At 42.6% G+C, this 13,330-nt stretch overlaps 1 protein-coding gene across 1 annotated transcript in view; it reads left to right on the top strand.

Moving 5' to 3' along the window:
• COL25A1 (collagen type XXV alpha 1 chain) overlaps nucleotides 1-13,330 on the top strand; it is a 169,612-nt gene that overhangs the window by 64,350 nt on the left and 91,932 nt on the right. The window contains exon 13 of the mRNA XM_040419876.1: nucleotides 2,119-2,163. Within this exon, the coding sequence (XP_040275810.1) occupies nucleotides 2,119-2,163 (45 nt within the window). The remainder of the gene's footprint in view (nucleotides 1-2,118; nucleotides 2,164-13,330) is intronic.

Here is a 13,330-nt window from a genome sequence, read left to right on the forward strand (position 1 = left end):
TTATATCCATGCTGGGATTTTTTATCTGCAGCAATAGCCGTGATCTGGTGCTGTAAAAGGATGAAAGTTATACTGTACTTGGTAGAATGATATGAAGACTTGGACAATTATGAATGGGCTTCATTATATTAGGGTTATGAATTTCAGGATGGGTAATAAATTTATGATTTCTGGAGTTTAGACTGCTGGACCCCCTAGCAATCATGAAAATGCTGGTCCCAAATTAGCCTGTGTGAATGGAGCAGTAGTGCACATGTGTGACCACAACTCTATTCACTGCCTATGAAACTCGCAGAGATAGCCAAGAACTGTATTTGGCTATCTTTACCAGTGTCCTATAGACAATGAACGCAGTAGTGGTCTTGCATGAGCACAATCACTCTATTCGCACAGGAAACTTGAGGGCTCCATTTCTCATGATCAGTATTGGTCCCAGATGTCAGATCCCCACTGATCATACATTTTATGTTGCTAGAGAACAGCGAATTATGGGAACCCGGATGGCAGGCAGCTGTTAAATCACATAAATGTCTGCAAAGTGCAGATAGGAAGGGGCAAACATTTGTAAATTTGCAAATAAAACATCTTATATCAGTAAATGCTCAAAGTTATTCAACTATTTATGTAGGTTTTAATGTAAAATATTGTTCATAAGCCGAATCTCTTTTAATACAAGGATTATGTATGAATGTTGATTACATCCATGTGTAAATGTATATTACATTTTAGTAGCTATTACCTGCAAAATGTGGCCATTGGCATCATGTGACAGCCGGAGCATGTAAACCCAGCCTTAATATATTGAGAATGAGAAGTTAGTTGATCTATTAGTAAAGACTGGTTCCCGCTATTTTCAACCATCTTATTACAGCCGTTCCCGAAAATTGAGACTGTTTTTTATTGGGGATGTATGCTTCAGATCTCCGTACTTTTTACTTCTGTAACCACTTTCACAAATAGTTTCTCTTGACAGCCGTAGCCCCACCAGTTCTAATCACAGATTTCTGATCTTTTTTTTACTAAGAAAAACTAGCATTTGAAAAAATTGTGGTAAAGTCCTAAAAAGCAACAAGCTAACATAATTTTGTTTGTTTGAACATTTTGAACCACTGCTTTGAGTGATTTGGAAGGTTGCTTCATATTTAGGCATTTTTTGGACAAGTTGCAATAAAATGTGGACAGGGTTTTGTCCACTTACAGAGCTGTGTCGGGGTGTTAAGGAGGGTTGGGTCTCTGTTCATGAGCACTGCACTCCATTGCCTGCATTCGCTGCTGAGCATTCCTGTTAAGCTGCTCAGCCATGATGGAATATCTATTTATTAAATAGAAGGAACTCTGCTCTACAGTTAGTAATTATATAATCCTACCTACAACATGCCATCATGGCTGAGCAGCCTGACAGGAATGAAGAGCAGGATTGCATCATTCCTGACTATTGTAGAGCAGAGTTCCTGCTCTGTATTGGATAATAATGTTGTAAGCCCCTGTGTGCGATATTCTGTCATTGCTGAGCAGCGTGACTTGTGGGCATGGCCTATATTCCTCTACAACAGCACTGACAAAGGCCCCAAGGAAGTATTTACATTAGGAGGATCCACAGGTACCCCTGTGGGCAGAACTAACATTGCTGCTGCCAGATGTACAGAACAATGGTGGGTAATTACTGAAAGTACACCAAGTTATGAAGCATATCTAAGTTTCTCCTTAACTTCTATAATAGAGAAGAATGGTTGTTTAAGCTGGTAAAAACCTACATATTTAAAGTAATCTACTAATGGAAGTAGTGTAGAAAATTGATGCCTTGATACCTTGGCAGGTATGGCTATGGAGGTTTGTTTAACAGGTTGTGTGGAGAAAAAAATGAAAAGCACTTAAAAATTTCTTTTTGAAAGGCCATTTTTTTACAGAATCATGAAAGTATTTTTTTATTTTGCTAGGAGCACTCAATTGATATGTCTTTCTGCAGCAGGTAGACTTGTGAGTCATAGGTTGATGGCTATTAATACTGAATCCACAGTTTGTATCATCTACAAGTGAGATTCCCCCTAATACTCCATTTTATCTGCAAGTTGCTAACTACAGCATATTTTTCTGTATTGTAATGTAATTCTTCTTTAGGGTGAACCAGGACTGCCTGGGCTACCTGGACTTCCTGGGATAAAGGTAAATACGTGTACATTGTTTTTTAACATCATAGTTTTTAACTACTATGTAGGTTTTCTGTAACGCTTGAAGGATTTACTGATGTCGATATTAAGTATGTGGTTATTATTATTTAAATATTATTATACTAAAATAGTTTACTGTGTTGTCAGTATGTATAATTCCTGTAGCCTCTGACTTTGTGCCTATACCCTCTTGCCTATTCCGCATGACATATCTTTCTTCTTATTCCCGTTTTACTGTTCTTCTTAATTCTTCAATCACATCTGGTCACGATTCTGATCAATACATTTCTTATAGACTGGGGTGAAGTAGCAGGGAAATGTCAGTAGTTGATGATGATCTTCAGCCAACTGCATGTGTGGAAATGTTGAATTGCTCAGGGTCATGCCGTTGTGACTCTTCCACCCTACATTTCCTTTCTAGGCAGCAGTTAAACCAAGGAGAAATATTTTAGCCAACTGTTTCTCTTTAAGGTATCCTAGAACCTTATATACTTGATGTCATACTTACCTCCATTTTCTCCGTTCCTTTTATGTAGTCTCAATATATGCAAAATGTACAGGCTTATGTAAGTCCAACATAGCTAAATGTGATCTCTCTTTAAATAAATGGCTCAAACATGGTCTGAAATTACCCCTTCTTATTTCCATGATTTAGAGCCTCTGTCAATATCGTTATTCATGCTAGATACCAACTTTTCCACAATGGCAATAATGATTTAATTCCTTCCTTCCCTTGAAAGTCTATACAGCAATATCTTCTTGCTGGGTTTAGAACTTTGTTGAAGCAGAAACGTATCTACAGCAATATTGATTAAAACAAAGTAGTCTTGCTGAATCATATTTGTCATTATTCTCAAGCAATTTGGTGTTATTGCTTTTATATCATAAAGCGAGAGAACATTTGATTGTAGAATCGGTTGAGGATCTTTAAAACTGTGCACAATATGCTTTGCAATAAATAAGTTTCACTCAAAATGCAAGTGAAGGGAAATGTTTTTTTTCTCTTAGGACTTAGACAAATACTATTGTTAATAAGAGAACAAACACTTATAGTGAAGATGTCTGAGGAACAGCAAAGAGGATAAAGGAGGCTTGTCTTATGATTCATGGGGATGTATTAATACTGCAACCGTGGGCGATGATAACCATTAGCACTTCCATCGCACCACATTTGCAAGGCCTTCTTTTTGTGACCTTTTCTTCCTTTTCTTCCTTCTTTTCTATATTGACTTGTGTTCTATAAGAGGTTTACCACCTACATGTCTGGACAGTGAGAACAATACTAGCTGTCACTTCAAGTTGATCCTTTAAGCCACACTATTTACTCTTCCTCCCCGATTCGGCATACAGAATTCATTAGAATAGCATATGTGCTGGAAATAGATCAATTAACTCTTGCAGTACTCACTATAAATGGTGGTAGCCTAAAGGATCTACTACTGGGACCTGCACCGGTGACTAGACAGCGTTATATAGTTAGTGGACGAGTGTTATACAGGGTGGGCCATTTATATGGATACACCTTAATAAAATGGGAATGGTTGGTGATATTAACTTCCTGTTTGTGGCACATTAGTATATGTGAGGGGGGAAACTTTTCAAGATGGGTGGTGACCATGGCGGCCTTTTTGAAGTCGGCCATTTTGAATCCAACTTTTGTTTTTTCAATAGGAAGAGGGTCATGTGACACATCAAACTTATTGGAAATTTCACAAGAAAAACAATGGTGTGCTTGGTTTTAACGTAGCTTTATTCTTTCATGAGTTATTTACAAGTTTCTGACCACTTATAAAATGTGTTCAATGTGCTGCCCATTGTGTTGGATTGTCAATGCAACCCTCTTCTCCCACTCTTCACACACTGATAGCAACACCGCAGGAGAAATGCTAGCACAGGCTTCCAGTATCCGTAGTTTCAGGTGCTGCACATCTCGTATCATCTGAAGGCAATCGTCTATGCTGTGAAGATATGAGATGTGCAGCACCTGAAACTACGGTTTCTGGAAGCCTGTGCTAGCATTTCTCCTGCGGTGTTGCTATCAGTGTGTGAAGAGTGGGAGAAGAGGGTTGCATTGACAATCCAACACAATGGGCAGCACATTGAACACATTTTATAAGTGGTCAGAAACTTGTAAATAACTTATGAAAGAATAAAGTTACGTTAAAACCAAGCACACCATTGTTTTTCTTGTGAAATTCTCAATAAGTTTGATGTGTCACATGACCCTCTTCCTATTGAAAAAACAAAAGTTGGATTCAAAATGGCCGACTTCAAAATGGCCACCATGGTCACCACCCATCTTGAAAAGTTTTCCCCCTCACATATACTAATGTGCCACAAACAGGAAGTTAATATCACCAACCATTCCCATTTTATTAAGGTGTATCCATATAAATGGACCACCCTGTACATGGTGTACAGTAAATAATGTATATCAGTTAACTCTTGCAGTAGTCACTATAATTGGTGGTGCCTTAAAGGGGTTATCTTAGACTGAATAACCCCCCTACAATGCCCGGACCGGCAACACTGAGCATACTAACCTGGTCCCCACCGCCGGTTTCCTCCCGGATCGCTCTACAGCCATTTTCACATCTCCCTTGCCTACACCGCCGCGGCCTGCTATTGGCTGCACCCCCTCTGTTGATGGATGATGTTTTCTGCAGGCAGCGGAGATGTGAAGATGGCTGTGGAGCATACTGGGAGGAAACTGGCCTCAGGGACCATGTAAGTATTGTCAATATGGTGGGTCCAGGCATTGTAGGGGGAATTATTCAGTCTTGGATAACCCGTTTAAAGGCGTTGTCCGGAAAGAAGCAGGTGCCAGCAGCCTTTCTCTCCAAGCTGAAGATTCATAATTACCTGCCTCCCACTGCTCTGGTTCTGAACCATGCCTCTGGTGTCTTCATGTTCTGCTCCTGGAGAATTAACATCTGGCACAGCATGGTTATGGTCACATGCTCCACTGCAGCCAGTGAATAGCCTCAGTGGTGGCCATTGGCTGCAGCAGAACATGTGACTATACCCATTGTTTTTTCATGTAAAGTGGGGGTTGCAACTTGGCATTATAAATAAAAGATGTCCTGAGTGCAAGAATGTGATGTTTCTATTCAATATAGGAGATATGAAATCACAGTGCTCACAGAATAGACGTGTACACTAGCAATGCCTATTCTACTGTAGATTCTATGATGATGTAAGAATTTTTATAATTTGCTCCCTCTAGTGGCGCACAGAAAAAGTACAAGTGGAAATGTTGCTACAGTTTCAGTAGATAGGAAATGTTATCCCTCTATTCATGGTTAGGTGTCTGGAAAGAATGGAGATTGCATATCGATTGACAGAAATGAAGTAATTTAAAAACTAAGTGCAAGTAAATAAAATCTTGTATTCAGTCTCTGCAACAAGAAACAGCTATAAATAAAATATGAACTATGTCATTTTTTTTCATGATTGTGTGTCCTCTCTTGGAATTTGCCACTTCTGCAGTCTCTACATTTTTCTCCTTTCTTTTTTATCTCTTCATTGTCTTCTTCATATTGCATCTCACCTTTGCCATCAATATTTGTCATTTTCCATGCGTGACAAAGTTCTGTCTATAAATGATCTTATTAATTGGCCCTTGTTTCGGTGTGATATATAAATAGTCTCCAGGATAATTTAAGATTTCTAGGGTCTTAAAATTATTTTGCTATTTATAACATTTTGTCTATGTTGAGACTAGAGATTAGCGACTTGATTGTACACTATTTGGTCAGAAAACAGAGGAAAAGGTATCTGCTACAAAAAAGGACCATTTTTGGACCGTTTTTTAATTAAAAAAATCTGACAGTGCAGTCAGTTATAAAACAGACTGCTGGGTACCCCCACTGTTTACCTATAGCCATTTTATATGTCACTTCGACATTACTAATGCTGTCTTGGTGTTGAAGAACTTAAAGGGGGTTGGATACAGTCCTAAGAGACCTCAGAGTGTAATACATGACTTTGTATTGGGGCACTTTCAGTTTGAATTGAATTTGTTGGGACTAAAACTAATCTGATGACCGAGTCGATCAAATTCGCTGATCTCTGGCTGAGACTTATCCTTGACAGTTTAGATTAATATTGGACACTGGATGTAAATGGCATTGTATGGTAAAGAAATATCCTGGTGAAAATCTCTTATGCCTGGTTGCCTTCTAATACAGTATATTATCTTATTCATTATTCATATCTGTATAGTATCTTACACATACAGAACAGTCTGTCCCACAGATCATAACTACTCTAAACATGTCTGTTATATGTTACCTGCCACTTTGTTGGCAACCCTTAGTTGTCAGTCTGTGAACGTAAGCTGTGATTAAAAGGCTTCTTTCACATTTGCGTTAACAACCGGCAGGCTGTTCTGGTAGAGAATGAATGTTAGCGCAGTGCCTGCCAACCTCACTGACTATAATGGGATCCGGCAGAGATCCAGCAGCTACCGGCAAATATGCTGGACAAATACCACTATGTACAGCGTTATTTTTTTTTTACCTGAATCCAGGCATATTTCATTGGTAGAGACCGGATCTTCGCTAGATCCCATTATAGTCAAAAGGCCCATCGGGAATTGTGGTAACATCTGGCTATGCTGGATACAGAGGCTTCTCTTAGATCAGCGTGCCAGAGACTAGTAACGCTAGTGTGAAACTAACATAAGCTGGGAAGCTAGAAATTCACATCTTGTTCTTCCATTTGTGTGGTCAATTGAGCATGTCTATATTGTGTGTTGGCTTTGTGGCCATTTGCTTATCCCTTGTGGGAAGTGACTGTATAAGAGAGAGTAGGCTGCGGACACTGAGAAGTCACATCACACATTAGTCATTGCACAGGGCATAATGATGGACAGGTGTCTAAAATGCAAGTTCTTCAAGGGTGACAGTTCACCCCATGGCAGTGGATGCTGCACTGCAGTGACAAGCTCAGTCCATTACAAAGTTGACGGAGTTGTCAGCTTCCCGCGCCATAGCTTTTGCTGAACAGCTGATCAGCGGGAGTGCATGGTATCAGTCCCATACTGATCACCTAGTGATGGCTCATTCTGAAGATAGGCCAGGTGGACAACCCTTTTAATAGAGGAGGTGAAGTCATGCTAGCCATGTTGTAGTCCTAGTAGGAGAACACTTTACAACAGAAATGAGTGAGGGAAGACTATCAGAAAAATTACCAATTTCTAAAGAAAGCCAGCAACCAAGAATTACATGACTTCTCAAAACCCAACGGGTTCCATTTTAGCCCCAGTGCTTGCAAATGTATAACCGAATGCAAAGCAGATAGTTATACTTTCACTTTAAACTGAGAAGTGAGGCCACAACATTACAGATTTGCCAAACATCAATGTTCAAGATGTCTTAAAACAGACCTTAACAAAGCAAAATCCTGTAAAAAGTTTCCGCACTCACCGCACAGCACAGTGCAGTCATTTTCATATAAAGCCGGTCTGAGCGGGATATAATTGCAGGCTTATTTTAATGCAACTATAAATATGCATCCTTTTCTATAAAGCTTTGGCCACTGAGGAAATACTTTAAGAAATGAAAATATTCTTGGTGTTTTCGCTCTCGAAATGTTCCACTTTCCATTATGGAAAGGAAAGCAGTCTCTTTTTACTGCTGGGTTCAGCGTAATCCTCTGAAGCAGGTATCATGCTGATGAGAGCTGCTATTAGTCCTACAGTTGGAAGTAGGATGTAATAATAATACTTGCTGAGCGACGACGGAGCATTAATCTGAATTTTCGCTCGTTCTATTCACAGAAGGATTGACTTGAGTTTTTGATCAAACGAAAGGTAATAAATGTCCAAGAAATAATTGCTTCCCGGTTAATCTCTGTCCTACATTCCTGAGGTAGGGATCATGTCGTGGGGTAGTACCCCTCTAGGAACAGAAAAATATTTAGTATGCACTCGCTGTGATATAGCGCAATAACCATATTTCCTGCCATACTTTAGAACAAGGAGTTTTTTATTGCAGAGTTAAGGCTTATGTGTTTGCGGAGCTATATCTAGACCTCGGTTTTATTTTATATGTAGTATACCAGACACTTCTTTTAGTTTGCGCCCCATGAACATCTGTTAGAAACAAACACTCTTTGTGACCCTGCGGTTTAATTTAAGCAAATTTTGTAGCATTGGCACTGCACACTCCAGATGGAAGGCAAAAGGGACTCGTAAACTCGAGTAATGAGGCAATGAAATTTGCTCCATATTAGTTCTTCCTCCACTGCTAAAAGTGTTTGTTTTTGTCGGTGGGAACTATGGAAAGACGGCCACACATTATATGTGCTGGACTTCACTACTGCATATTACAACCCCAGGAAATGCATCATATACAAGGCAGTAACCTGAGACTTGCACCTGTTGATTCCCAAGATGTTTCCTATTTGTATAGTATTTATTTTCCTAACACCTATTTTCCATTTGTCTTTCTTTAGGAATATGTATGTTCAGTCATAATCATATTTCAAATAGTATTTTCTGATATACTGAAATCCAATATACCCGATCCCTGTGTCATACAATCAGCCGCTTCTATACACATTAGGCTGGGTTCACACGGGCATTGCGGGTGACATGCCGGAAAAGATGCGGGTGCGTTGTGGGAAAATGCGCAATTTTTCTCCACAAGTGCAAAGTGTTTTAATGCGTTTTGCACACGAGTGAGAAAAATCGACATGTTTGGTACCCAAACCCGAACTTGGACTTCTTCACAGAAGTTCGGGATTGGGTTAGGTGTAGATTTTATTATTTTCTCTTATAACATGGTTATAAGGGAAAATAATAGCATTCTTAATACAGAATGCTAAGTAAATTAGGAATGGAGGGGTTAAAAAATAAAATAAAATTTAACTCGCCTTATCCACTTGTTCGCGCTGCTCGGCTTCTTTTCTGTCTTCTTCTTTGATGAGCTGGGAGAAAAGGACCTTTGGTGATGTCACTGCGCACAACACATGGGCCATCACCATGGTGATGGATCATGTGATGGACCATGTCATGAGCGCAGTGACGTCACCACAGGTCCCTTTCTCCCAGCTCATCAAAGAAGAAGACAGAAGAGAAGCCGAGCTGCGCCAACAAGTGGAAAGGGGGGGTTTAATTATTTGTAATTTTTTTTAACCCCTCCATCCCTAATTTACTTAGCATTCTGTATTAAGAATGCTATTATTTTTCCTCATAACCATGTTATAAGGGAAAATAATAATGATCGGGTCCCCATTCCGATCATCTTCTAGCAACCATGCGTGAAAATCGCACCACATCCGCACTTGCTTGCGGAAGCTTGTGATTTTCACGCAGCCCCATTCACTTCTATGGGGCCTGCGTTGCGTGAAAAATGCACAATATAGAGCATGCTGCGATTTTCACGCAACTCACAAGTGATGCGTGAAAATCACCGCTTATGTGCACAAAATGAATGGGTCCGGATTCAGTGCAGGTGCAATGCGTTCACCTCACGCAATGCACCCGCGCGGAATTCTCGCCAGTGTGAAAGGGGCCTTTATTCTGGATCCACGGATATTGTAAATGTTTTAAGGACATATAAAATGTCCTGACCCTTGAAATATTGTTGCCCCCATTATTTATGTGCAGGGATCTGTTTTACAACACACAGAATAACGCTCCCATACTGAATTTATCACTGTAGAACTGATTACTGCACCAATCTTCTAAGAAATAGTTATAACTATGGATCAAATTTTCATGAAACTGATATCACTGTGCAAATAAGTATATTACAAAACCTCCATTTACACTGCAGGGCATAATATAAGTATATTACAAAAGCCTCCACTTACACTGCAGGGTATAATATAAGTATATTACATACCCTCCATTTACACTGCAGGGTATCATATAAGTATATTACAGAACCTTCCATTTACATACAGGGCATAATGGACCACAGTAAAATGCTGTCTACATATCAAACCCAATGTAAAGTAGCAACACGCCGAGATACAGTGGATTCGTACTCCTTAGCAAAAACTGATGGAGCACCAGTCCTTGATTAAATATATTGGAAAGAAAGGATCTAAATCCGTTGTACTGTCATATTATACTGTGATGTTACATAGCTATTGTAACGGATCTCCTAGCACCCCGACCGGGTACCTCCGTCGATAGATGCTCCTACTTGACACCGTAAGCACTTGCACTCCACTTGACACCGTAAGCACTGCAGACCCCACGAACCGCCAAAGCTTGGTTGAGGTCTCACCGTCTCCTACCCACCCTGGACCTATGACAAGGCTCCAGGCTCCAGTGGGTGAAATCCAGAGAGCAGGAACAGCTCTTACAAGAGCTAGTAGTTATGCCAGGGGAGTATAGCAAATCTTCAGCGTATAGCAATCCCCCAGTGTCGATCAGTTACCCAAACACCAGCCTCAACTTGGCAAAGGGTAAAAACAAGAACTCTTTATTGAGGGCTACCCACCCATATTTATGCAGGTCCCCATCTGGTGGACACTCTCCTAGGGGACCAGATGGAATATTGTGACACAGGACAGATATGCAGCAATTCAGGATACACAGACACAATACATTACCCACAATGCATCATGGTTTCTTCCTCTCTGCCCTGGAGACACCCGAGGAGTAATTCAATTATCTCTCAGGACAAAGGGAAATCGCCAATACACATGTGGGGACAACAGGACAGAAATCACCATTTAAACATACAATGTCACAACCCCTACAGTAAACACAGACATTTTACATATCCCCAGATAGCTCAAGTCTGAGTGCATATTATTAGGTGAATGGCACTCAGACTACACGAATACAATAAAATTAGCTATCTGGGTACCCTCACATAACATACAATAAAATTCCAAAGACAGATGGTTCTGTCACACACCTCAAAACCCCACATATCCCCATAATGTATACATCCATGGATAGCTCTGATCTGGGTGAACAACATATCCAAAAATCACCCAGATCCGAGCAGGGGTTCCCGAATTCCATGGAAGTCACATTTGGCCGACTGCAAGCATGGCTTTCCTGCCCAAAACAGTTCCACAGATTTAAGCTGTGCGGCTGGTCTGTCTTCTCCTTTAAAGTTAGTATGGGCCATAATCCTGAGGCAAGAGGCTGGTAGCCAGGCCCCTCCAAAACCCAGTGGCGAGGTTGGTTTCGCCACACCTCTCCCCCTCCCAGGGAAGACTAACCAGATACCTGACCTCATGCCGGTCAGTACCTGAGTTAGTCTGGCAGTCCACCCACAACCCAATACTGGACCTGTTGAATTTTGGGGCCTGGCTCTGTTCTGTATGTCACCAGCTGTTGAGGGGGCATCTGCTACTCCTTGCTTCCTTGGGGTTCTCTAGCTTGGAGCTGTAGGTACTTGGTTGGCAGAGGCCGACTGCGCTCTGCCCAGATGCCAGCTCTTCCGCTGGGGTAGCCTGTGGGAAGTCTGGCTCTGGAGAAGAGGATAGGGGAGGGCAGTGGCCAACTGCACTCTGACCAGATGCCAGCGCTTCAGCTGGGGTAGCCTGTGGGAAGTCTGGCTCTGGAGAAGAGGATAGGGGAGGGCAGAGGCCAACTTCACTCTGACCAGATGCCAGCTCTTCCGCTGGGGAAGCCTGTGTGAAGTCCGGCTCTGGAGAAGAGGATAGGGGAGGGCAGAGGCCAGCGGCGCTCTGCTCTGATGCCAGCTCTTCTGCTGGAGAGGGGTCAGTGGGGTTTAAAGCCTTACCCACTACCCCCAGTATTGGGCTGGGAGAGAGCTGTGGAGAGGGGCTATCACTTACCCCCTCTTCTGGATACCCCATCTGCCGCTGGGGAGAGAGACCAACTGTCTCCTCTCCCTGTAGAGTATACTGCCGCTGGGTAGTGAGACCGACTGTCTCCACTACTAGTGATTCTGGTTGTTGCAGAGATGAGGGACCGACAATCTCTTCTCCCTGTACTCCCAGTGGCAGTTGGGGATCTGGGCCGCCTGCCCAGCCACCCTGTTGGGCAGGTGGAGTGACTACGGTCCCATCTCGACCTGCCGACTGGGGTTCCTCCCAGTACCATTCTATGAAGTCCCCTACCTCCACAGTTGGTGAGGAAGTAGGGGATACCTCAGCTGCGACTTGCCAGGGGTAGGGCTGCAGGTCTGGGCCTGGTATCCAACTGTCTTGTATCTTGCGCTGGGCTTGAATGGAGCGAAACAACTGTTGATAATCTTGCTCCAGCTCCCACTCCCTTTGGACCAGAAAGGTCAGATCTGCCCTCACCCCACTAGTTGTAGGCCAATTGTGCAAGTCCCCCCTGTAGTCAGTAATGTCCCAAAATCTAGACTCTTCTGTGCTCCCAAAGTCAATGTCTTCAAAAGACTCCAACAATAAACCAGGACAGTTATATTCCTCACCCTCGGGCTTGGCGTACTCCTTCATCCATGGAGACTGTCGTACTGTGTCCCACCATAGTGCTTGGTAAGCGTCATCCAGACAGGTTTCCTGCCATACCAGTGTCTCAAGCTCTGACACCCACTCCGTCAAGGGTTGCTCTCCCAGTAGAGTTAGTTGCAGCGCCAATTGCATTCGTAATCTCTGCTCCTCACTGGGAAGACTCTCGCCCCTCCGACGCTGCACGTCCTCCAGGGCCTGGTGCCATACGCCTTTCCGCTCGGCATCCCTGTAATCCGGGTGATCTTCCTCATGGAATGCTGTGCAGGAACCAATGGCATCCATATTGCTGTAGCCAGGGGCGCTTTACGGATACTAGCGTTGCCCTCAATATACTCAACGAACGGTGTCTCCGAGCTGCTTCTCCTCACACTAGGACGCCATCCCACTGCTTGCCACCAATGTAACGGATCTCCTAGCACCCCGACCGGGTACCTCCGTCGATAGATGCTCCTAGTGCTTCCCGAGGACTCCAAGCACTCCACTTGACACCGTAAGCGCTGCAGACCCCACGAACCGCCGAAGCTTGGTTGAGGTCTCACTGTCTCCTACCCACCCTGGACCTATGACAAGGCTCCAGGCTCCAGTGGGTGAAGCTCTCCTTAATCCAGAGAGCAGGAACAGCTCTTACAAGAGCTAGTAGTTATGCCAGGGGAGTATAGCAAATCTTCAGCGTTTAGCAATACCCCAGTGTCTATCAGTTACCCAAACACCAGCCTCAACTTGGTAAAGGGTAAAAACAA

Source organism: Bufo bufo, chromosome 2, assembly GCF_905171765.1.
Source record: "Bufo bufo chromosome 2, aBufBuf1.1, whole genome shotgun sequence".
Taxonomy (NCBI): Eukaryota; Metazoa; Chordata; class Amphibia; order Anura; family Bufonidae; genus Bufo; species Bufo bufo.